The sequence below is a fragment of the Diachasma alloeum genome, unplaced genomic scaffold, assembly GCF_001412515.2.
Source record: "Diachasma alloeum isolate Michigan unplaced genomic scaffold, Dall2.0 Dall_scaffold_00271, whole genome shotgun sequence".
NCBI classification, from domain to species: Eukaryota; Metazoa; Arthropoda; class Insecta; order Hymenoptera; family Braconidae; genus Diachasma; species Diachasma alloeum.
In genome coordinates, this window is record NW_021680410.1 from 1949570 (window position 1) to 1974931 (window position 25362).

The following is a 25362-nucleotide window of genomic DNA, read 5'->3' on the forward strand; positions in this document are numbered from 1 at the left end:
TCACGGCTTAAAAAATTGATAACAATACCCTCTTGAGTCTATCAAAATATCATGGGGGTCGCACAATTCGTTGAGTTACAGCACATTGTTCATGCGATTTGACGGTCTGAATGTAGAATTATTTGACAGAACGAAATAATACGCGAAATTTTGATGACGTTTCAATTGATTTTAGTACTACGACATGAAAAAATAGAAGAAGAGAACAACGAAATAAGAATTAATAAAATAGAACTCATTCGAAGGCAAATTGCTAATTTATTAGCAAGAATACAGTTGTACTCTACTAAACTGCGCGATTTTTTCGATCCCATTCGTACTGTAAATCAGTGTAGAGCAGCTCTAGAAAATTTGTGTAAAAAGTCGCACGACATTAAATGAGTTAAAAATTGATATACTGATGTAATCAACACAGAAACCCTTGAACGTGAATGCCTGTCCGCAGAAGAAAAATGCAAACTCCTAAAAAACGCCATTAACGCATTTCTCAATGGCTTACCGCCGTAGCTTGAATAACTGTACTCTTTTATTTAAAAAAAGCCATTATCCACTTGTTCAGATGGTGTCTGTATGCATGACACCTTTGCCTTTATTTTTTTTTAAACTTTGTTATATGAGATCAACCGAATGTCATTAATTTTTTCATGAATATAGACTTCAATAAGCTCTAGTTATTGACACCACCTAAAATTCAATTCTTCATACAGTTTCTAAAGAATTTATATTTCTCTAAAAACAGATTTTTCAATGAAAAATGAAATTGTCCACTTTTCTTCATTCTTCCGGCAACAGGCCATATTTATTCAAGGCTAATAAATTACAATATCATATTATTCTTCATATAATAGGAGACAAAAGCTTCTTCATTCTACATGAGATTAAAACAATTCAATAAATATATAACCACCATATCTCGCCTTGATAATCCCTCAAACTCATTGCCCGCCAGTAATTGCAGTTTAGAAAAATACTCGACTAAAGTCCATTAGAAAAGAATTACAAAGAACAAAACACATCCCTTCCTCATTGAAAAAAGCAGTGAGACATGCAGAGAGTGCAATATCCATTCTCATCAAACAAATACTGCAATTTTATAATAACATAATGCGAACTAATGGTTGATCCACGATTAGTTGAGAGCAGTTGAAGTGAGAACCGCAACGCCCCTCTCATAGAAGCTGTGGGGCTCCTGATTGGTAGCAGTATTGAGGTCCACAGTGAACAGCAGTTCAGTCCTCGTGCTGTTGAGATAAACAGGTAGCGACAATTTTCCCTTTCTGACATCATCCCCCGAGGACCTCACCCACCTCAGCATAGTGACAGGCAGATCAGTCATGATGGTGGAAGTGAGATACAGCTGATTGTCCTTGCAAAGTGCCCCCTGGAGCTTCAGCCCAGTGACAGCAAAGGAGCAGTCGTCAGTGGCGATGTTATCGCCATCGCCAATGGTCACCACCAGCTGCAGCTCCTCCAGGGACCAGCTGTTGGCCTGTGCAATGCACTGTCTGGTGGCAGTGATGTAGGCCTCAGGGTTCAGCAGACCCCCCAGCCAAACGGGAAAGCTCTTGATCTCCTTGGCCCCTCCCTGGGACACCAGACGCGAGACTTCCTGGAGCTGTGACACCCTGTGACTGAAGTCAGTGATCCACTGGATGACGGTGCAGCCTCGTGGCACTGTATACCTCCTCCATCCAGCCGGCAGAATCCCCTTCACCAGCTCGGAGAGCATCGTCCTGTGGTAGTTCGTCTGCTTCTTCTCCCCTTGGCAGATCAGCACCACATCCTCCAGGTCGTGGATGACGTCCTGCAGGAGTTTGGCCCCACTGTTTACCTCTCGTTCGAAGTACCTGTACAGAGGGTCCTTAATATTCTCGACAGTCCTCTTGAGTGTCTGCAGGTTCTTAGGTAGGAGCTGCAGCCAGGTGGACGCAGAATTATGAAGAACCCTCATCCACGAGGGTCTTCCATCGCCCTCGGCCTCCCTCGGAGCGTCCAGGGACTCGTCGTGTGAGTAAGCGAGCTCATCCTCATCCTCCAGCTGCTGCATCTTCAGGAGTTTCGACACTAAATCCGTCCCACGAGTCGTCAGGAGAACCTTCTCAGCGTTGTTGGGAAGCCCCAGCCAGGACGGCGTCTGCCTATCCGACAAGGACTCTATCCACTTCAAGAAGTGGTCCCTCCTCGTGCCATCGGGCATGGTAATGTGCCTCTGACTGCCCTGCGAGCCCCCATCGAAGTTCGCTACGAGAGCGAAATCAGACTCGAAGGACCTGGGGGTGAACAGTTTCCTCAGAAAGGAGGCGAGCAGTCGCTGATCGAAATCGTTGTCGATCTTCCCACCGTAGATGCACTGGGAGAGTAGCGTCACGAGGGCGTCCCAGGGGACCTTCTCAGGTGGGAGATTGGTCCTCCCCATGGCTGTGGCCTCGATCCATGTGTCCAGGGTGTCGCAGGCCACTCGAAGATCGCTCTCATTGAACTCGTAGTACTTGGCCCACCCCAGGGGGGAGTACCTCAGGCGTTCCTGGACGATGGCGTGGAACCAGGCCAGCAGGAAATACAGCCTAGCCCTCTCATTGGGCGGCTTCATCATCCTCGAGGCAGGAACTGTGCTGAATGTCCTCAGGAGATTGGCCCGGATGCCTGGTGGAGGCTCAAATACGAATATCCTACCAGCCCTCAGCAGATTTACCGGCACCTTCGGGTTGATCTCCATCGTGAGGAAGAGCCTGAAGCCAGCGTGGGGCTGGAGGCTGTGGAGCTTCTTCTCGAGTTGCACGAGCCACTGAGGCGCCAGGTGAACGTTCTTAAGCATCACCCATCTGCCGGCCTTAACAGCCATGTTGATGGCTCTGTCCGCCTGGTTGAAGCCCTCAGCAGATCCAATCGCAATGCTGACTATTTGCTTCCCCAGTTCGGCTGCCAGATCGTCCACCCTCCCTGACGCATCGAATCCTGGGACTGAGCAGAGTAAAGCTGGCACTGCTGCCTTCAACTGGTTCTCAACTACTGACGCAAAGTCCAATTCCACTTCTGCAGCTGCCATGAACTTCTCCCCAAGGGCTGCAGAGATGAATAACGCCGCTGCTGCTATCACCCTGTCTGGCCTGAATGCCTGGATTATCAGGAGCTGGTGGACTGCTGTGCCTATTGGGGTCAGGGGCTTCTCCTCCTCCCAGAGTTTGGGCACTTGGGTCTCGGGGTTCGACGACTGCAGCCAAGTAGCGAAGTCCTGGTCGTCCTGGATGTTCTGGGCGAGTTTCTTGAACGCTGGGAGCCTCAAGCTCAGTCTCAGCATGGCCTCCTGCTGCTCGGAGCTCAGGCACTGGATCATCGGGCCCCTGACGTTGAGAACTCCCTCTTTTCCTCGTAAGAAGAACGTGAATTCCTGGTCGTAGGTGGACTCTGTGGAGATCCCCTTCAGGTGGATTCTGCAGAGGAGAAGGGCGAAGGTCAATCTGTCAGCGTGCAGCATTCCACGAGCCACTCTCTCGTAGCAAACTGAGAATAAATCACTCGTGATGAGGGAGAGCCTCTGGGTGTAGTCAGATATCCCTGATAGTTTGGGATTCTGGGATAGGACTGAGGTGAAGATGTCCAGGAACATCTTCAGGGAGTACTGATACAAAAAGTGGATCTGGTTCAGGGAGTCCATGGTGAAGTACATGTTGGAGCAGGCCTGGGAGAGTGGCATGTACTGCTGTGAGACAGTCTCAATCTCGGCGATGACCTTGTCAGTCTCCTCGACCTTCTTGCTGATGTCTGCAGCCTCTTGCTTCAGTGTCTCGAGGGTTGTGATGACTGAGTCATCGTCTAGAATCTTTCCTTTGGCGTCGTTCAGAGCCTGCAGCAGGGACTTCTCCAGCTGCCTCAGACGAAGGTGGAACTCCCCTTGCAGCTTGAGTAAATCGGATCGCTTCTCGTCGATGTCTGGACGCTCTGCCTTCAGCACTTGGTTCAGGCACTGGCTCTGGAGGGAGCTCCTGGTGACTGTGAAGTTGACGAAGGTCACGCGAGAGCAGATGTCTGGGGGGAACTCCACCGTTGGGTCTCGGGTCGAGAGGAAAATCACGAACGAGGGGGAGAGATCGATGTCCTGGTCGCCCAGGGTGATCAGCACTCTGCCCCCAGTTCTTCTCAGCTCTCTGTTCAGCACTGGGTTGAGGATGGGGTCGTAGTTCTCGACGTCTTGCACCAGCAGGGGATTGCCGAACCTCAGGGCACTCTCCAGGTTCTTCCTGAAGGAGTCGTCCAGGAAACTCGTCTTCGTGATCTTTCGGTCCTTGAACTCGTTCATTATGAACTCGGTGGCCTGGCCTGAGGGGTCGATTATCAGGGGATATCTGTTGAAGCGTTTCAGCATTATTGCGTTCTCCGTGCAGAGGTCGTCTGTCGGGAGAGCGTTCGCCTGCCAGCGCAGGCGTTCGTCGGGGTTCGATAGGTATTCTGTTCGCGCGATGTCAGGGCGGAACTGAAGGTTCGCGTGGTGCAGGTGCTGGCACCACGTCGTGAAGAGGTTCTGGCGGTAGTGCTGGTCGAAGTAACCAGCGTATGCCAGGAAGGCAGAGGACAGGAGGACGTCGCCGATTATCGTGGACATCTGGCTTCTGAAGGTCTCGCTCGTTGCCTCCCATCTCTCCCGCTCGATCACCAGGGATTTTATCAGGGCGATCGAACGGTCCACCTTCCCCTGGACGTTCTCCAGGTCTGTCTTGATGGCTTGGGCTTGGGAGATCAACTGGGCGTACTCCTCCTTGTAGGATGCGATGCTCAGCTCCAGCTGCGCTATCAGGTGCTTCACCTCTTCGCCTTTCTCTTTGTTGGTCTCGGCCTGGCGCTCCAGGGAGTACAGCTCCTCGCGCAGGGGCTCCACTCGCTTCAGCATGTCGGCGTACTCAACCTGGTGGGGAAATCGTGGGGGTGTTCAGTCGTGGATTCAGGGGCTTTATGTTTTTTGGCGCCGGAGGGCAGCTTTGGGATGGGATTCAGTTTTTCAATTTTTCAACTAAATTGCATGGAAACAATTTGAAAAATTCATACCCAGTCAGTATTATCTAAATTAAATTTCGCAAAATATTGATATTTTTTCAAACATTTCTCTTTTGTAAATAAATAATAAAACTTGTTTGCAAAACGGTGGATTACTTTTTATGAGGTGTCAAAAAAATTGTTGATTTTTCACATCTAATGATAAAACAATTCAGATTTTAATTTTTGATTACAATGGAAATGTTGATTTTCATATAAGACACAGGGTTAAATCCTGATTTTTAAACATCTCTTCTTTGAAAAACCAAAACGATAATTAAATTGAGAAAAAAATTAGAATTCCGAATCTAATCGAGTTTTCTGCAATTTTTTTGCAGTTTTCAATTATCTTTGAATTTACCGTAAGGGTGGAGCTACTTTAAGGTTCCTATTTTTTGGGTTGGGCGAAGTATTAGGAACGCTGTTGATGATAATTGGGGGGGCTAATTCTCTTTACGTCTGTTTATTTAATGCTGAGAGGTGGTTAGACAGTGTTGAGAGATGAATTTGAAGGGAGAATTTCCGTAGTTCCCGGTAGCTTAGTTGGGAGAAAGCCCCGCTCTCTAAATTCTAATTCTCATTAAATTTTTTTTTTTTGGGGGGGCGGGGGGAAGATATTCACCTGAGCAGTTGCCCACTTCACCATAGGTCCGCACGCCATACTCGCACGATTGACTTTCTCAAAGTTGTAGTCAGGATTGCTGAGGTAACGACTCTTCATTTTTTCACGAACTTCGTCACTGGAGGATTTCAATGAGAATTTTGTCAATTAGTTGGGGAATTTACTTCGGTGGAGAGAGACTGTGGTAAATCGATAAAATGGAATTTTGTTTTACACTGTTAATTATTTTTAGCTGAATTTTTCAGACATTGTTATCACGTTATAGTTCCGGTTCAAGTTTATTCGGCGAAGTTCGTCAGTGAAAATTGAAAACTTTATGGAGAAATCAATGGAAACTGGAAATTTCAGTTCGATTTTTCCGGGGAAATGAATGAAATCCTGAATGTTGACATAAATATATTCTTGGATTTTCAATAAATCGAAAATTTAGTGTCATTTCGTCCTGAATATTCATGTTCTGATTGAAAATTCAAGTATGTTCGAGAATTCTCTTCTTTTGATACTCAAAATCTTGGAATTTCATTGAATTTTTAGTCAACTCTGCAATTTCAGGATTTTTCCCCCTAAATTGAAATTAATGTCGATGAAATTTCAATTCTTTTCCAATAGTGAACATATCTTTAATAAGAAACAATGTTAGAATCGCAGAATTTTCTCGTAAATTCAATGGATTTCGTCAGGGAAAATTTAAAACTTTATGGAAAAATCAAAGGAAACTGGAAATTTCAGTTCAATTCCATAAAAACGAATAAAACTCAAGAAAATTCAAATAAACATAGACTTGAATTCTCAATAAATTAAAAATTCAATGTAATTTGGTCCTGAATGTTCACGTTTTGATTGACCATTCAATTAAATTTTCGTATTGCCATCTCTCCGCTCAAAAACTTGGAACTTCCTTGAACTTACAATTTCATAATTTTCCCCCTAAATAAACTTTAATGCCCCTCCCCTAAAAATGCCAGGTCAACGGTCCACGAAATTTCATTTTTCCCAACAACGAACATCCCTTCAATGAGAAACAATTCCAGAACCATTTACCACAGTCTCCCAAAACTCCATCCCAAAGTCCCAAACTTATAAAAACAATCATTTAAACACAGTTAGCACAAGCATATTAATGATTAATCTTTCATAGCATGCATTTTACCAAAACATGTAATCAAATGATTTCATAATCCAGCAGACATGTCACGAGTAGCAAATTTTCCAATAACTGGTAGCCAAAGCTCCCTAAATCGCATAAAAAACGATCCAAAAACGCGTCATGTCAACTGGTTTCCTCTAATCTCCAAAAAAAACAGCAGATAATTCGCTCAAACATTTCATTTACAAATTATTTGTAAGAAGCATGCTTACGTTATGTCCTCAGTACTGAAATTAGAGACAATGGTATTGATAAAATTGTCCCTCATGATGACAGCGCGAATTGACTTCCAGTCACTAGCATTTTCACCAAGTAAAAGGCAGATTGATTCCAATGCAACTTTGACGATTGCAGGTGGATTTGCCATGGAACGTACTTCGACCAAGTGCTGTTTCTTTATTGATTTCACCGCTATACGACAAAATTAAACGATTGTCCATGTGAGTAATTAGAACACATAAAATCCTTTAGACAATAATAACAAGAAGAGAGAGAGACAATTAAACAATATACAAAAGTTATTCGTTTTTTGCATTTAAAAGCTCCTCACTGATCCTCTTATCGTTTAGCTGCCGTGTTAATACTTATTCTTGTGCTGGAAAGACAATGATTGAGGAAAGGGTGGGGAAAATGGACCATTAAGGATATCCAAGTGTCTTTCACAGTTTGGTAAAAACCACACTTTAGGTTCAACCATTTTCAATCATCAAATTTGTCAATTAAATTACATATTGCAGAGAATTATTATTTTTTTAACATTCATTGTTTATGAATAAATAATTGAAATTGTTTAAACTTTCGTGAATCTAATTTTTTTAGGCATGAAATTGATTTGTTTGCAATTTTGAATACGAAGAAAATTGATTGTTTATAAATTATTTATAAAAAATACTCGTAATTATCAAAAATTGTAATTTTTAAATTATTTAATCAATCTTTCTCCAAAAGTAAACTTTCAATTTTTTTATTCAGATTTAAAAAAAAATTTCTAACGATCAAGTTTAAGTAATAAAATATTTGTAAAATGTTTGGAAATTTAGGGTCAAATTGAGTTTAAAAGAAAAGCATTTCACTGCAGAATAAATAGCTAAAGTGCTTGGATACCCTTAATTTCTAGTTATTATCCAATCCATTTAGCCCCATCCCCTCCAGAATGATAAAAATGTGCATTTAATTAACGAATAACAAACAAAAGCGAGTTATTAATACGTCGTTGATTAGAATTCCCAGCTGAGGCATCGATACATTCATCAATAGCTCGATTTAAGACGACTGTGCTGTTGCTGTTGATTATTTCGTTTCTTACGTCATATCCTCAGTGTTGAAATTGACGATAGTGGGTATGAAGCTGTCCTTCATTGAGACAGCGCGTATCTGCTTCCAATCAGTTGCATTTTCACCGAGCAAGAAGCACATTGATTCGAGTGCTAGCTTAACTAATGCAGGAGGATTTGCCATTGATCGTATTTCCACCAAGTGCTGACGTTTTATTCCTTTGACGGCTAGACTCGCAATGAAATTATGAAGGCGAGAAATTCCACACAGAGGAGTGGAGGGGGAAATCAGAGATAAATTGAGGGAGTGCTGTGACGAAATTTGAGATACACAAATTGAGATTGATGGTGTTGATGTGAGTCTTACCAGTTTGGGCGTCGATGACTGCTGGTTCCACCTGGGCCAGGTCAGCCATGACGGACTCTCTCTTCTGGTCGATAGCGACAGTCTGGATTGCCAGCTGCTGCTGGATCTCTTGACTCTGGACTTTCTTCTTCTCAGCTTCTTGCTGATCCTTCACCATTTGACGGAGTTTGGCGTTGGCGGCTTCATTCTTAGCTTGAAGTTCCTGAAGGGAAACAGGAAATGACGACATCATCGAGACATTGAGAAAATAGTAGCGAAGCCGTAAAACGGTTTGAGTTTATTTTGACTACTGATCAGATTTCCGGGAATATCTTGGAATTTAAGACAACAAAATTTTTGCTTTGACCTTTTTTGCAGAGCGAATTGAGAGCTTCGAAAAAGATGACTACGGAGATTTTGTAAGTCATCATTCAATCAATTGAGAACTTTTTTTTCAGTTATCGTGAGACAATCGGTTTTCGAGAAATTCGAAAATTAAAAAAACTAATCGATGAATTAAATTTTAATTGGTGGTGATCGATAGGGCTCAACATACCTACCTACATTTGAAAGAGAGATTCAATTCTATCCATTCATTAGCGAAGAATTGAATTAGTGAATTAAAGAAAATTTTTTTGGATCATATTGAGTCCATATGACAAAAAATCCAAAACTTAAATTTAAACGATTACAAAACTTCCATTCGGAAGCAAAAAAAATTAGAAAGTTTACTTTACGAGGAAAATTGATGAAATAATTGAAAAATCGCAATTTTTCAAAATTACGAGCATTTTCTATAAATAATTTAGAAACAATCAATTTTCCATCACAAAAATTATTTCTTCGGAGTCATAACAAATTTATTCATATCCAGAATTTTACCAGAAATCGATTTCATGCCTGAGAAAATAAGGTTTCCGAAACTCCAAATAATTTCAATTATTCATTAACATTATTATTCTGTGCAAAATGTAATTTGAATAACGCCGAATATTCTCGATTTCTTCAAATGTTTCCCTCGCAATTGAAATCACGAACTTGATGATTGAAAATGATTCCACCCCTAGTGTGTCTACCAAACTGTAAAAGAGACTTGTACACCCCCAAACCTTTTTACCGTTCCACTACTAAAACAGTGCATCATCAACCCCATCCCAACTAAAATACCTGCGATTTCACAGCCAAACTCTTCTGCATCTCCTCCACCTGCTCCACAGTCTCCGCAATTTTACTCAGCCCCACATTGAGATGCAGCTGTTGCTCCTCGAGATCGCTCCTCTTCTCCTGATACAGCTTGACAAAATGATTGATAAAATCAAGATAATGTCTCGGCGTGATGGCCATCGTCCTGCTGCCCCTCTTCGCCAGCCTGGCATTGGCCTTGTGAAGAGTCTGATGCACATAGACACAGGCATTGATGACAGCATCCCTGTGAGTGGCCTGCGCCGGAATAAGCGAGCAGACCGACGGGAAGAAATCGGGGCACTTCCAGGACGGTCTCTCGAGATCGACTCGACTCGTGAACTCCTTCCCCACTTGGAACAGCGCATTATCCGACCAATCGCCAAACCAATTGAGAACACAGCGATTGAACAGCGCAGGTGACGTGGCAGCGCGATCCTTGAGGCCATCAGTGCTGGGATTCATCGTGAAGACAACATGCAGATTCTTCATGACTTGTCCAGTGAACCACTTGTACAGCTCCTCATTTGAATCCAGCATGAGTCCCTCCCTCTGGGCTCCCTCCTTGCACTGAGTCATGAGCGTCGTGTACTCATCGCCCTCAAACAGCCCAGGAACCTCCCCATTAGCCAAAAGCGTATTCATCCTCTCCAAGAACCCAGAATCCAAGACATTCGACTCATCCAGAATAAAAGCGATTTTCTCGTCCTTGCACCCCGACCTCCTGAGGACCTGCCTGAGGTCCTCATCGAAGTCCTCCCCAGTGTACTTATTATGCACCTTAATCTGGAAGATAGACAGCCCATTCATCCAAGCCACGAACCTCGACAGAGTGGTCTTCCCAGCGCCAGACACCCCAATCAGCAACAAATGCCCCTGAGGCTGCCTGAAGATCCTGTCAATGCGCAGCACATGCTCCAGGACCTCGTCGAACAGCACCAGAGGAACGTCCAGCTCCTCCTCGTAGAACACCTTGAGCCTAGCCCTCACGTACTCCCTCAACTCGTCCCTGTTGACAGGAACGTAGTCCTTGGACAGCCAATTGCTGTACAAAATGGGTCTGGCAAGTGCCTTATCACGATCGACCCCCATGAAGTGCTTCAGCGCGACAATGTCGATGTTCTTGTTCGTCCAGGCGCGCTCTGAGTCCTCCACCAGGCGATCCTGGAACAGCCGGAGGGCCTCGTGAGCCCAGAGACGAACAAGCCCCTCAACCGAGAGACTGTCGAGCGGTCTGATTGCCTCGCAGATGCCCCTCACCCACCTCGTCATCTCACGTGGCGAATAAACGTAGTGTGGCTGCATGTCCTGGGTGAACCTCTCCTGCGAGGCCAGGTAGAACTCGACCATTGCGTTGGTCAGGGGCTCAGCATACCCCCTCAACGAGGGAGTCAGCCTCAGCATGGCTCTGGTGAACGTTCCGTAGATCTGCTTGAGGGAGGTCTCCCCAGGGTAATCCACGTAGATAACAGGCACGTGCCTCAGGAACCTGTGGCTCAGGGGCTTCCTCCCGGGGTCGGTGGGGGGATTGCAAGCCCCAACGAACTGAATCCTCTCCAGGGACACCCAGGCCTGGTCACTCGTCCTGTAGAATCCCCTGTGCTCCACCAGCTGCCTCAGGAACGATATCACCCTCTGGGTTCCGTAGTGGTCCATGTCTGGGAGATTGATCTCGTCGCAGAACAGCACCAGCCACTTCCCCAGCTGCACTGGTGACAGAACAACTCCATTCGGGGTCTTCCTGTACTCGCAGTAGTGATCGAACGTCTTCAGGAGGAGCTCTGGGGTCGTCGCTGAGGAGAAGTTGAGGCCCACGACCTCCATGTCAGGGAGTGCTCTCAGGGCTGAGAACAGTGTCATTGTCTTGCCAGAGCCTGGGGGCCCACAGAGGACCAGGGGCTTGTGCTCAGCCAGCCAAGTGTACAGTAGACTCTCGTGCCTGACTGTGTCGAGGGTCGGCACCACGATGTCGGGGCTCGCGACCTTGTGGGTCTCCACCTCGATCTGGGGTACTTTGTTGCTCCAGGGCAGCCACTCCCCGTGGATGTTCACCTCGAAGTCAATGATAGCAATGCTGGACTGCGCCGGGAGGGGAACCGTCGTTATTGATCTCACAAAGTCACCCAGGTCTGACCGGACCTTCAGCTTGGCGTCTCCAGCGAAGCTCCAGAGGAGGGCGTAGATGAGGCACTTCGGCATGTAGCGCTCCAGCTGCTCACTGGGGAGGGGGAAGTCTGTGTGTGCGTGGTTGTACTGCAGGACGTTTCGAACCGCCTGATTCAGCATCGAGAAGAGGGAGCTCAGGGCTCGAAGTCTGGTGAAGTCCATTATGTGCTCTTGTTTCATTGCGTACTCCAGGCACCTCACGACCAGACCGTCGGGGGCGAAGTAGCTCTGGAAGATGCTGGCAACCTCACGTTGGACTGACAGTGCTGGGGATATCATGTCCTCTTTCTCGGTCTTCTTACCCAGGTTGTCGTCCTCGCCGTCCTCCAGGGGAATGTTCTTCAGCCGCAGCAGGTAGTTCTCGAAGATCATCTCGGTGGAGAGAACGTCCTCGGAGAACCAGACCATTCCACAGCGGGAGACTGTGGCCAGTGTTGCGTACTTCAGGTCCTGAACCTCGAACATCACTCGGACGTTCGGGGGGAGACTGAGGCGCTCGCCGTTGGGGAGGGTCAGCAGTTTGTTGTCGTCGAGGACTGAGTTGAGGTTCTCCACCCATTCGGGGTCCACGTCCCCGTCGAAGATGATCCACTGGCGCTTGTTTATCTCGCCACGAACGTTGTCGATTATCTTTCTGAGGATGTGGGTGAACAGACCGTCTGTCCACTCTCTCGTGTTGGGGTCTAGCACTCCGTAGAGGGTCTCCTTGCTGATGGCCTTGGGGTCGATCACGTGGGCCACACCTTCGACCCCCTCGAAGCGCTCGAGGGCCTTCAGGAGGACGCGCCAGGCTGTGGACTTGCCGGAGCCACTCGGACCCACCATCATCAGACCGTGGTTCAGGTTGCAGATCTGGTAGAGTTGCAGCACCTGGGGGAGAGTATTGATGGGATTAGAGGAGGCTTGGGGAACGGCCTGGGGAGTATTCGCACGGGGAACGAGCAGGGTGATGAGGATTTTACGACAATTATGGGACGACATCGATTTGGGGTTTTCCCCTTTCTCACCTTTTCTACCCATGTCTCACCGACCAATTCCTTTGAGCGTGCATGATAAAAAATATTGTTACGGGTTATGCAGTTACATTTTCATGACTTTCTAGCATGTTACAGGAGGGGATTCAGTGGTGAAGGGCACAATTTAATTTTTTAATTTTTAATGGCTCGCTAATCAATTATGGGGATGAAACTGACTTGCATTCTGCATGAAAAAATAGTGAGGGTGGTGGGTGATTGAATGCAGTTTCTGTTCTGGGGAAGTGAGTTTGTTATAGTTATCTCTGGACCTGAAGTGCATTGTTTAATATTTTTATTAGGAAAAAATCAATGAAAACCGAAAATTTCGGTTGAATTGTTCCAGATAAATCGATAGAAGTCAGGAAAATTAATATAAATATATTCTTGAATTGTTTTTATGAAAATTCAAGTAAATTGGAGATTTCAGTTTTTTTGCTGCTAAAAAATCTGGAGTTCTATTGATGAAAAAAAAAACAATTAGCAATTATTATTGCTATTATTGTTATTGTTGTTATTATTGTTATAAAATTTTTGAGCCATGATTAATTCCATTTAGATACCAATTTGTTTAATTGAAAATTTAAATGAAAATTGAATCTTAATTGTTGTCAATGAATAGAGCGTGATAAAGTCTATATTCATAAAAAAAATTAATGAAATTCGAATATTTATTTACCCTAACACGAAAAATTCATAACTCAAATTTGAATGACTGCAAAAATAATAAAACAATAATAATTTAATCTCGAAGAAAATTGATTTGTTTTGTTTCATCACTTCACTACTGAATATTCTCTTTCCTCAACTAGTGTACGTTAATTATTGAAATTATGTGAGTATTCATTACAATTTGACATGCTACATGTGCATATGCCAGGGATGCTACAGCACTTAATGTAATTGCAATTCTCAAGTATCTTTATCTCCAAGAATATGAAGATATAATAACATACCTTCTCCTGCCAAGCACCTCCTTGTTCGTCGCCCTCGCCACACACGAGGTATTCTTCAGCACAGACTTTCCTGATTTGATCTTTTAAACCTGAAGAAATACGAAACAAATTATTTGAAGTGACATTATTTTGACACTAAATGTGATGTTTTCACTGTATTGACTGTAAAATAACATGGGACATGTAATAGATTCTGAGGAAAAGCTTTACTAATTATATCCTTATTACAAAACTGATCTTACATGATGTCCAAAGTAAAATAATGACAAAATAAAATCAAAAGAATAAAAATTCAAAGAAATAAATAAATAAAATTGAATGAAACAAAAAAATGAACATGAGAATTCATGATAAATTAAAATGTTGAGAATGATTGATGAATGCAGTTTCTTTTGTGAGCAAATGATTTTTTCACAGTTATATCTGGACTTGAAGGACACTATCAGAAATTTTTGGCTGCAATTTCAAGAAATTTCGTCATCGGAAAGTCCAAATTCTATGAAAAAGTGAATAGAAACTGTAAACTTAACTTTAATTATTCCATGAAAATCGGAATATTCATAATTTCATTGAAAACTCAAGTAAATTGGTGAATTTATTCATCAATAAAAATGTTGATTCCCATAAACTAAAATATAAATCGTGGAAATTTCGTTTCATTCTGAGGCGTGACAAAATGTTGAGCATGATTGATGAGTGAATAAATTTTATTTCCTGAGAAAATTAATTTTTTATAGTTATCTCTGGACTTGAAATACACTGTTAAAAAATTTCGGCTCAAATTTCTAGGAAATTCGTCATTGAAAAGTCAAAATTCAACTTCAAAAGTAAACTTCATTTCAATTATTCCTAAAAATCTAGAAATCGGGAAAACTCAGCTGAAAATTAATTATTTGGCACCGAATATTCACATTATCACTCAAAAACCCAAGCAAGTTATTGAATAAATTCAAAAAATAAACTACATAACAATAAAAAAACTGAAATATCTGGGAAACTCAGCTGAAAATTAATTATTTGGCACCGAATATTCACATTATCACTCAAAAACCCAAGCAAGTTATTGAATAAATTCAAAAAACAAACTACATAACAATAAAAAAACGCAAAATAAAATGGAAAAATAAAAAACAATCTCCATAAACTGAAATATCTACCTTTCATCTCCGCCCTCGTATAATTAACATTCGGGAAAACGTCATTCAGCAGGCTGAAGAGCAATGGAATATCCTCAGCGACAAGTTTAGGCACCATGGTCTCGCAGACCGACTGGATAAGAATCTCCTGTTCGGGCAGGTTCTCAGCAATGGACGCCTCATCGATATTAGTCTCCCCGCGCCCCTGCATGCCCTCCTTGATCCTCTGAATCCTGTCCCTCTTGACATTCCCCGCAGATATGAGAACGGACTTCAAAGCCCTGAGCCCAAAGTCATAATGCGACTGATTGGACAGCTGTTCATCGCAGAGCTTGAAGAAAGGCACAATCTTGCAGGCGAGTTTCTCAGCAGACCTGAACCCTTGACTGAACAGCATGACCTCAGCGATAAGTTGCCTATCAGGAGTGGTCATAGCCAGTGACCTGAACAACTTCTTCAAGTTGTCCGGGAGATTGGAGCGTCCAGCATACCCAGGATTCATAGTAATGAAGATGGCCATGTCTGTGGAGACTTTGACCTGTTTCCCAACGAGTTCCACACACAAGGTCCCCTCCTTCTTCCCCTCCATCTGGCTCTTGAGGGCCTCCTGTATGGTCTGCACCTGCTGCGAGACAGCAGACAGCATCCTCTCCTCGAGACGATTGAACTCGTCGAAGCACCCCCACGCCCCCACCTGACAGAGTCCCACAAAAATCCTGCCCATCGCCTGGAAGTCGAAGGTCTCATCGCAGTTGAAAACCAGAACGAATCTCCCCAGCTGATGCCCCAGGGCCTTCACAGACTCAGTCTTGCCAGTGCCAGCAGGTCCAAAAGGAGAGCCTCCCAGCCTAGCCTCGAGTGCCTGTGTCATGGTGAGATAGCAACGATCAGTCAGTGGAGTCTGCACCAACCGATCCTGCACCCCCAGATACTCAAACCCATAGAAGAACTTGGCATTGGCCATGTGAATCGTCAGCTGCTGGAGCACCTCAGTCTGACGTGGATCAAAGTAGAACCTCATTTCGCAGAGCCACTCAAAAGCCTTCGGATTGTTGACTTTATTCGCGATCAATCGTCTCGTGACAGTCCTCTTGTGAACGAATTCGTTGATCAAGTGCTCGAGCTTCTTTCGTCGCAGGGCCGGCTGCTCCTGGAGGACGGAGTCAGCGAGGACATTGAGGGTGCCCTCGACCTGCAGCAGCACTCTCTCGAGGGGGTTTTTGGTGGGATCAGCCTGGGCCTCGTGGAGAGCAGCCTCGACGTCCTCAGACCACAGGATCTGGGCGGCAAGAACAATTATCTGCGCTTGGTAGTTGTCGCACCAGGACATGAAGGCCTGAGCGTTGATGTTGCCGTCCTTAAACTGCTTGATGTCTTGCACAGCTTTGGCCAGGCTCGAGGCCAGTGTCACTCGCATCTCCTTCTCGACGAGGGTCAGCCACTCGTTGATCTTGGGATGATCGATCGTTGACACTGGACTCTGGAAGTACACCTCCTCCCCTTCCCTGGAGGCAATCCCCAGGATGACGTTGTTCTCCTCGTTCAGGATGATGGCAGCCACCCCGGCGAACATCTTCTTGAAGTGCTTCTGGAGTCTAGCCACGTTCTTGCTGTTTCCAATGATCTCGAGGAGATCCTCGTCTCCAACGAAGTAGAACCGAGGGAAGGAGGTCCTCTCCCTCTCCAGGTACTCCCCAAGGGCCTTCTGGATCTTCCCAAGAAGATCAGCCAGACGCTCGAGGGCCCTCTGCACCCCTGGAATATTCAGCACGTCCATCACCATCGGGGACTTGGAGACCTTCTTCATGAGCCCCAGGAACTCAGAGCTGATGCTCTGGAATCTGGAGGTTTCGACAGGCAAAAGGGTCTTGATGTCAGCACTCCCCGAGAAAATTCCCTCGAGGTAGACCCAGCGACGCTGCACGTCGATCCAGACGTCGAACAACGCGTTGATCCTGTTGAGTTTCTCCTCCCAGGTGAGGGCCTCCTCCTCGAAGACTTTGTAGTACGGCGACAGCTTCATTGCAGCGACCGAGTTAATGTGCTCCTTCACCTTGTTGAAGAGGTCGTCCCAGCCCCTGATCAGTCTGCACTTGCTCTGGTAGTTGATGAGGTCCAACTCGTAGGTCTGCCAGGACTCCCTGACCTGCTTCAGGAACTCCTCGAGGGCCATCTCCCCCTGCGCCACGAGGATTATGTCCTTGACGATGCTCTCGTTCTTCTGGAGATTAACGTCCCACACCTGTCCCAGGGTGAGCTCACTCAGGATCCAATTGACTCGCAGCTGCTTCGTCAGCTGCTTCCAGTGGCGCTCCTTCAAGGCATCAGACTTCAGCTCGACTATTAACATGTTCACTTTGGTGTAGTTCTGCAGCATCTTCTTGACGTACTCGTAGGAGGAGTACTGTCGTAGCCTCGCTGGGAGCTCCTTCAGCTGAGCCATCATCGTGTCCAGTTGCTGACGAAGTTTCCTCGGCTGTACTGACAGCCAGGGCTTTTCCCTCGTCTCGTCGATTTGCGCCCAGATCCTGGATAATTCGGACCAGACGCCACGCAGGTCCTGCAGCTCCTCGAAGACCACGAGCATCCTGTCTTCACTCGTCGACACACCACCTGGCTCCTGCAGCTCGAGGGCCTCTTTCGCTTTGGCCACGTTGTCGCGCTCCTCCTTGAGCCTCGCGAATTTACTCTCGAACAGCTGGAGCTGCTGGAGGGCGTCGTCAGGGCGGAGATGCCCCTCCACCGGTTTCCCTCGCTCCCAGTCATTCAGGAAGTCCGTTGTTCTAGTCTCAACGGCCTTGTCCTCGGCGACGATCTTCATCTGGAGGCTGGCCACCTGTGTCTGAATACTCAAGTCCTTTCGTTTGATGATCTCGTTGAAGGCCCCCCACTCGCCCTCGATGTTGTCGACGTGCAGCCAGCTCGTGGGGAACTGGAACCTCTGACGCTCCAGGATCCTCTGACCCTCTCTGTAGACGTCCACCTGCTTCTCCCACACCTTCATCTTCCTCTTCAGGGACTGAACGTACGTGATGAATCCAACAGCGTCGGTCGTGCTGGCAGCCTCGATCGACTGCTGCTCGAGGTCACTCCTGGATTTCGACACTTGTCCGTGGAATCCCACCATCTCGTTGCCCAGAAGGGCCCCGAATTTTCCCAGCGTCTCCTTGTGCCAGGAGTCGTACTTCAGTGAGACTTTACTCTGCACTTTGGCAAAGTCGATTATCACGGGGCCAAACTCTCGTCGTGTGTCTGAGGTGTCGAATGTCGTTCGTGTCTTCTTGATGTCGTTGAGGCACTTCATCCAGAGGTTGATGTCCTCGCCGAGTTTTCCGTACAGGTTGTCTGGCTGGAGGTCCCAGAGGGCCTGATACCGCAGCCACTGGTCAACGTAATCAGCGATGTCCTTCATCTTGGACTCGACAGCCTCGTAGGCGGCTTCCAGGGGGGTTTTGCCTCCAGGTAACTTCGTCAGGAGGTTCCTGTAGGTCCCGGACTCTGGTTTGTCGAGACCCACTTGGTACCTCGAGCTCTGGAGCCTCACCTGCGAGGTGACGATGGCCTGCCAGGCGAACAACTGCTGCATTATCTGGAATCTGGCGTCCTCGATGCTGGGGTAGAGGTACATCGTTTGGTTCGTGATCCTGACCTCGTGGATCTGGTTCTGGATCTTTGGGTCGCCCCCTGGCTTGTGCGTGGGCTTCGCTGGGGCGTCGGTGTCCATGCTGAGGTCGACCTCCTTCTTGTGGCCCATGAGGGCGTCGGTCCAGGCCTTCACCCCTGCCTCCAGTCGAGCTGCCAGGTTCTTCTCCACTTCCTCGTCGAGACGAGCCACCCAGATGTGCAGGTTCGAGTAGTTCTTGAGGGATAACTCGTCCACTGACTTCTGGATTTTCGAGAGAATGTCCACGAAGGTGTTGGCTGAGTAGGGACAGGTCTCCAGGGAGCGCACGTCGACGTCCAGCTGCTCTTCGACGACCAGGAGGTCGTCGACCTTCTCCTGGAATTGAACTACTATCTCGGAGAGACGCTGGACGTAGGGATCGAGCTTGTAGGACTCCCAGACTAGAGCTATGCCCTGAGGAATGTAAAAATTATTGGTTATTAAGGTCATTACGTTCTAGCAATGAAGAAAAATGTGTAGATTAATTATTAATTAGTCATCAAATCTTGACATGCTTTTTTAGCAATGAAAAAGAATGCCAAAATTAATTATTAAGGATGTTTAACCAGTGTTGGTAAATGTGTTTTTTTTTCATGGTCAAGAAAAGTTCTGTAACTTTTTTGGCTGACAGTTAAAAAACAATTAATCGCAATAGTATCGGCAGAAATGAATAAACTAATTTTTGCTTACACAAGGGCTCTTATGAAATTTATATTCAAATCTAGAAGACTCTAAAAATAAAATAAAAATAGAAGGTAATGTGTAAAATCATACTGAATCCAATGGTCAGAGAAAAATCTGGGGTACCCAGGCAAAAAGAGGAAATGTTTGAATGATTCTATCCCATATAAGCGCATGTTAGCGCATGCATTTGGTGCATTCTATCTATTTCATTTCTAAATAATGAATATGGGTTGGTGGATTGAAAGTTGTATCAAAGTGAAAGGGATATCTTCATCTCTCAATTTTTAAAAAAATCAATTTTTTTCAAGTACTTGCGATTTTGGATAAGCATCCTTAATTGTTCATCAAATATTTTTGATTCTTGATGATTTGTTTCATTATTAATATAGCAAAATCTTGAGAAATTATGCAAATTCTTGAGGATTAACATCATTCAATTTTAATACTCCAAAAAAATCGAAAAATTAATAATTAATTGCTCATTAAACATTTTCAATTCTTCATAAAATATTGTTATTTATTGAGATAGCAATACCCTAAGGAATATTACAAATCATCGATGACGAACATCATCACATTTCGTCAATCAAAACGAATGTCCAAGTAAACTATTAATCAATATACTTTTACATACCTCTGAGAATAGAGAAAGCACATCCTTCCTCATGCCCGCAACCAGAGGAATGATACTAGCCTTGTCCTCGATCTGAAACCATACCCTCACATTAATCATCAAAAAACATTTCCCTTCATCATCCACTGGTACTGCGACTGCTCGCCAATGCAAAATTACAACAGTAAATAATCATTCACGAGTATTTCAACGGGAAGAACATCGAATCGCAAATAAAATTCATTATTCGAAGCGACAGTACAAACAGGGCGTAATTATCAAACAAAACTTCGATGGTCGTTTCCTCCCTCAAATTTACTCATGTCAGTCAAAAGCTGTACGAACCAAAAAAAGATAAACAACAGATCGCAGATAATTACTGAGTGTTCCATGAAGGGTTCAATAGTTTCATTTTCTATGACAGACAACTAAGCAGGCATGGACAACGAAATTGCGAACATGATCTATCGCCAAAATGCATTTTATCATGGAAAGCATCATTATGAATGAGCTACCTTCAACGAGGGACAGTGGGGGCTCCGATTGGTAAGCTAGAAAATTAGTTAATTCACAATATGATTGACCCAAAAACATTCTCCAACACTCTAAAACCGCCAGGCCACTCAACCCCGGAAAAGCCCAAAAGCCCCAACAATTACCTTCTCAAGAGTTCTCTCATAAGTCCTGATGCTCTCAATAAGACTGATGGCAAACGGATACAGCTGATTGGCCTGATGAGCCTTGTTGACAATAGCCAGAGGGACCCTGAACCCCAGATTCTTGAGGTTCCTGACCTCCTTGGACAGAGTGATGATCTCAGGGAGAAAATTCACCTTGAGCTTGAGGACATTTCCCCTCCCAGACCTGGACCTGACACTCTCGATGGTGAAGATCCTCCCAGTGACTCCAATATTCCTCTGCTGGACCTTGCGAGCCCAGTCATCAAAGATCTCCTGCGTGGAGAGCTTCATCCTGAAGCTGTCGCCATCGGCCTTCAGCTTCTGCCCCTCGATGTGATTCTCCCAGCCCTTTCCCAAGACATCCTCGACCCTCTTGAGGTACATCGTCAACTGGTAGTCAATCTGCTTGACCCAGATGATGGAGCCGGAGACAGGTGGAATGTCCCTCACCATGCTCATCTTGCAGCACTTGCTCTGGGGATACTGGACCTTGAATTTCTCGTGAAGAGCCTCGATGTCGTCCTTCACCCTCTGAATCAGCTGGGTCTGATACTCCCTGATGGCACCACGAATGTGGGGCCTCACGAAGAGTGCGTTGAACCTCGAGAAGATCCTGAACATCTCGTTGGCATTCTTGGCCGTTCCCAGCTGGTCCCTCAGATGAGCTGTTATTCTCGCCTCGACCCTCTCGATCCTCTCCTCATACCTGTGAACAGCCGCCTCCCAGGACTCGAGCCCCTCCTTCGTGATGTCCAGGCAGTCGACCTCCTTCACATTCTCATAAGCCAAGTTAACTTCGCTTATGGCATTGGCGTCAGCAGCGTCCAGAGCGAACTCCACCTTGACATTATCGTTATCTGGATTTTCAATGGCTGGATTGTTGCTGTTCTGGCGAACCGTCGGTCTCAAAACGCGAACGATAACTGTTCTCAACTGCTCGTGCTGCCTCCTGAACCTCCTCATCTGGTCCATTCGAGTCTGTAGTTTCTTGTGAGCTGGGGACACCCTCCACACCATCTTCATGTGCTCGTCCCTCTTCTTCTTCACGAAGTCCCTGAGTAAACCAGTCAGCTTGTCGTACTCGTCGTCCCACGTGATGAATACCTCGAAGCATTGTGCCATGACTTTCTCGAACTCGTCGAAGGGAATGTGCATCAGTCTCCTAGTGCCCAGGACCTTCAGCAGCTGTTGGCTCAGGTCTCGAGAGATTGCCTCCACCAGTCGGAGGACACGTTGGATGGGGTACTTTGTGCTTCTGATCTTCCTCATGTGCATGAAGATCTGCTGGACAGCTGCTCTGATCCTCTCGAGCTCAGTTGCTGACAGCAGGTCGTTTATGGGGAAGTCCTTCATCAGGGGGTTGTAGTTGTTGACTGTAGCGAGGGCTTGCTTTAGACCGGTGTCAGTGTCGAAGGAGACTGTGGCGTGGAATCTCTTCCCGTGCTTCAGGATGTCCAGGGTCAGAGTGACTTCTGTGCTCTCACGCTTCTCCTGGATTCGGTGGAGGGCTCTCTCTAGGTTCAGCCAGAAGGAGATCTCCTGGAGGGCTGTGCCAGACTCAGGATCTCGATTCAATTTCGTCACCTTCTGGATCTCCTTGATCCATCTGTTGACGCCGTTCTGCAACTGATTCAGGAACGTCGAGTCCTCGACTTTGTCCCCGAAATCGGCGACTTTGGGTTTTCGGTTCTCCTCGGCGCATTGCTTGATCACCTGCATCACCAGAGGGTGCACTGGCAGCGAGATCTCTGGGATGTCGATGTTCTGCTGGAGGTGGAGAAGACCCATCTCCAACTCGGCGATCTTCTTCTCGACGGACGGGGCCATCTTGTCGCCGTCTCGGTCCGCTCGGCCTGTCTCTTTCACGTAGCTCTTGAAGAATGGGGCCATTGTCTTGCTGATCGCGTGGAGGGTCTCGTACGGGGGCCCGTCCGAGAGGTTCACGATTCTCACTTGGGAGGAGATGGATTTGTCCGCCTCGATCACTCCACCGCGTTTCGTCAGGACTATCGATGCCATTTTTGGGTTTGTGAAGTATATCTCGTTTGAGATGTGGTACATCGTGGTGTCCTTCTCGTCGTCCCCTTCGCCGTTGTCCTCCTCTGGAAATTTCGGTACAGAATTTTGGATATTTGAGTGAGGCTTGGGGTCAAGTCGGTTTGAAATTTGGTATTTATCTTGGAAATTTAAGGAGAGTGGGGTTTTTATGGAGAATTATTTTTTATGTCGTTAGTGATATTTTGAAGCTGGAATTAAGTAATGTCATGTTTCCTGATGGATTTAATTAGGTGGGAAGGAGCAATTCTTAGATTATTTTATTTCATTTTTCAAATATTGGTTGAGGATAATGGCTGTCTAATAGTTAAAAGTTTGCAGTGTAATGTCTGTTTTCTTAGTGTAGAATAATAATTTGTTACGGTATTTCTCTGGAAATTTCAGTATAGAATTTTAGATATTTGAGGGAAGTTTGGGGTCAAGTCGGTTTGAAATTTGTTATTTATCTTGGAAATTTAAGGAGAGTGGGGTTTTTATGGAGAATTATTTTTTATGGTGATTAGTGATATTTTAAAGCTGGAATTAAGTGATGTCATGTTTCCTGATGGATTTAATTAGGTGAGAAGGAGCAATTTTTAGATTATTTTATTTCATTTTTCAAATATTGGTTGAGGATAATGGCTGTCCAATAGTTAAAAGTTTGCAATGTAATGTCTGGTTTCTTGATGTAGAATAAAACGTGCACCTGAGGAGGAGTGCATTGAGCGTTCGAAACGTCGTGCAATTTGTTAAGTAAATTTTTGTGATCATTTTGAGTGCTGGTGACCGAAATATGGCCCAGAACCACTTCTAACAATTGAATGAAGTGAATTGAGTACATTCACAATTTAGAAAAACAGTTGCTGGAATTTTCACAATACTAATTGGGGAATGGACTTGAATCTGGCAATTTCATTCAGTATTTAAGAAAGTAATTGATTTTTCAGCACAACTGACTGGAGATTTGATGGACTTTTCGCTCGTTTCATTTGTTACTGTCTTTCTCTGGAAATTTCAATCACCAATTTTGGATATTTGAATTCAATTGAGCATCAAATCAGAAGTGAAGTGAATAGACATCGGTCGGTTTGTTCCATTTTCCAAAGAGGGACCAGCTTATGGAGGCGGACAATTCTGAACACAATTTTCATGCTTTATTTTAATTTGATTATTGGTTGAGCTTTTTGTGATGAAAATCTCCATCCAATTATTATTTCCTCCAATTTCCTATCGAAAATTGGCATTTTTCAATTTTTTCAATTCGTAAAAAACCTACTAGTCCCACAATTTTTAATATTTTTCAAGAATTTTTTTTGTGTTTTCGAAAACCAATCCAGACCTTTCGCAAAATCAATGCCATGGAATTTGAAATTATGTACTCAATTCCTTCTATTGCATAAAAAATGGATATTATTGGAAAATAAAGATTTGATGATAAAGATTTCACTACATTTTTTTACATAAAGAAAAAAATTGACAAAAATTCCCGAAATTTCTCATTAGATATTAGTGAGAAAAAAATCCCCTAGCCCCCGCTTAAATCGTTCTCCATTTCAATATAATTGTACTATTGAAAACTTGACTTGGATCCCCTGAAAACGACCCCTCGGAATCGTCTTCTAAAAAAATAATTCCTTCTCCAAAGAAAACGATGGCTCGTCAAAAATATTTTTTCCTCAATCAAAATAAAAATCAGCATATGTCAAAAAAGCCGGTATATATCACCGACAATCGTAACGCTCCGCACACCGGCATGACTCATCCCCGAATGAATTCGATAAGTCGTAAGTGCCATTTGCCATTGATTTTCAACGGTCCCCCCTGTGCATGTGTTGAGCCGACAATGTACCGTTGACCCTCCAATGGAGGACAACACCTACGTTCATAAATACGAAGTAGCCATGTCTCGATGAATAAAACTCACCTTTCGTCGAGCTCCGTTGGATGCACAACGCCCATACCTGCGAATCCCCGATGAACTTGCGAATGTACTCCTGATGACTCTTGTCGTCGAGCGCCGCGACGAAGGCAGAGGGTACCCCGTCCTCGTCGAGAGCGAGGATGGGCACGATTTTCCGGAGAAAATTCGCAAATGACGTGTAATCAACAATCACAATGTTCTGCGATTCTGGCGTGGGCTCGCCCGTCCCGTCCAACGAATCGCCCATGACTTATCTGGTATTTACGCTAAAATCACTTGGATTTGTCTCTCGGTTGGCGACAGAGGTGATAAAATATCCAAACTGGAGCTGGATGTGCTCCAGCGGATGATTCAGGGTGAACTGTCGCACTGTCTCTCTCGGTTGATAAAAAACACTTCGAGAGTTGGGGTTTGTTCGCCGTTATTTTGGGGAGGAGAGAGTGCGCAGGCGCGAGGGTATTGAACAGATAGCGCTTTCTGCAGCGGTAAAGTCAAAAATTTCTTCAGTGGAGCCCTCACTCTCTAATCAAGCGACTACCGTATTCTAGAGAATTGAGTTTCAGTAGTTGGTGCACTCGATATTGCGCATTTGCGCGTCGTGACAACAATTTGGTTACAAATGATTTGTGACAATCATTTGTAGTTGGAAAATTTGTGCGTCACATGACCGTCACAAGACCGTCATTTTTGGTCATATGACGCGATCTAAAAAATGACGGTCATTTTGCATCTCTAACCACAAGTAGAGCAAAATATCCTACCGGGATGGTGTCTTCCTCACTGTCATCGCGCTTTCCATTCGCCGAACGATCCCCCGGCCGTCCGTCGAATTCAAGCCCCTCGTGCATTAGACAAAAAGAGAGGAACCTCCCGCCAAGCACCTGCCTCCCTCCCTC

General features: G+C 45.2%; 1 protein-coding gene across 4 annotated transcripts; it reads right to left on the minus strand.

The window, feature by feature from the left end:
• Positions 1 to 777: 777 nt before the first annotated feature.
• LOC107037885 (dynein heavy chain, cytoplasmic) lies at positions 778 to 24881 on the minus strand. 4 transcript variants are annotated; one of them, XM_015256683.1, is made up of 11 exons: positions 24470 to 24881; positions 20491 to 22613; positions 19853 to 19924; positions 14892 to 18948; positions 13735 to 13823; positions 12773 to 12802; positions 9585 to 12635; positions 8439 to 8640; positions 7010 to 7208; positions 5651 to 5768; positions 778 to 4900 (listed from the first exon to the last, which is right to left on the minus strand). In XM_015256683.1, the coding sequence occupies exons 1-11, from the start codon at positions 24711 to 24713 to the stop codon at positions 1130 to 1132; spliced, it is 13956 nt and encodes a 4651-aa protein (XP_015112169.1). In that variant the 5' UTR covers positions 24714 to 24881; the 3' UTR covers positions 778 to 1129. The 4 variants fall into 4 exon arrangements, with proteins under 4 accessions (XP_015112169.1, XP_015112170.1, XP_015112171.1 ...); XM_015256684.1 differs by lacking the exon at positions 7010 to 7208 and adding an exon at positions 8104 to 8299; XM_015256685.1 differs by lacking the exon at positions 12773 to 12802.
• Between the last annotated feature and the right edge of the window lie 481 nt (positions 24882 to 25362).

What these genes read in the sequence shown, in the direction of transcription:
- LOC107037885 (XM_015256683.1), bottom strand. Translation starts at nt 24,713, where the DNA reads ATGGGCGATTCGTTGGACGGGACGGGCGAGCCCACGCCAGAATCGCAG. An exon ending in ATGAGAGAACTCTTGAGAAG is followed by an intron (nt 19,925 to 20,490) that starts GTAATTGTTGGG and finishes GTATGGTTTCAG; the next exon opens with ATCGAGGACAAGGCTAGTAT. An exon ending in TGCTTTCTCTATTCTCAGAG is followed by an intron (nt 18,949 to 19,852) that starts GTATGTAAAAGT and finishes TACATTCCTCAG; the next exon opens with GGCATAGCTCTAGTCTGGGA.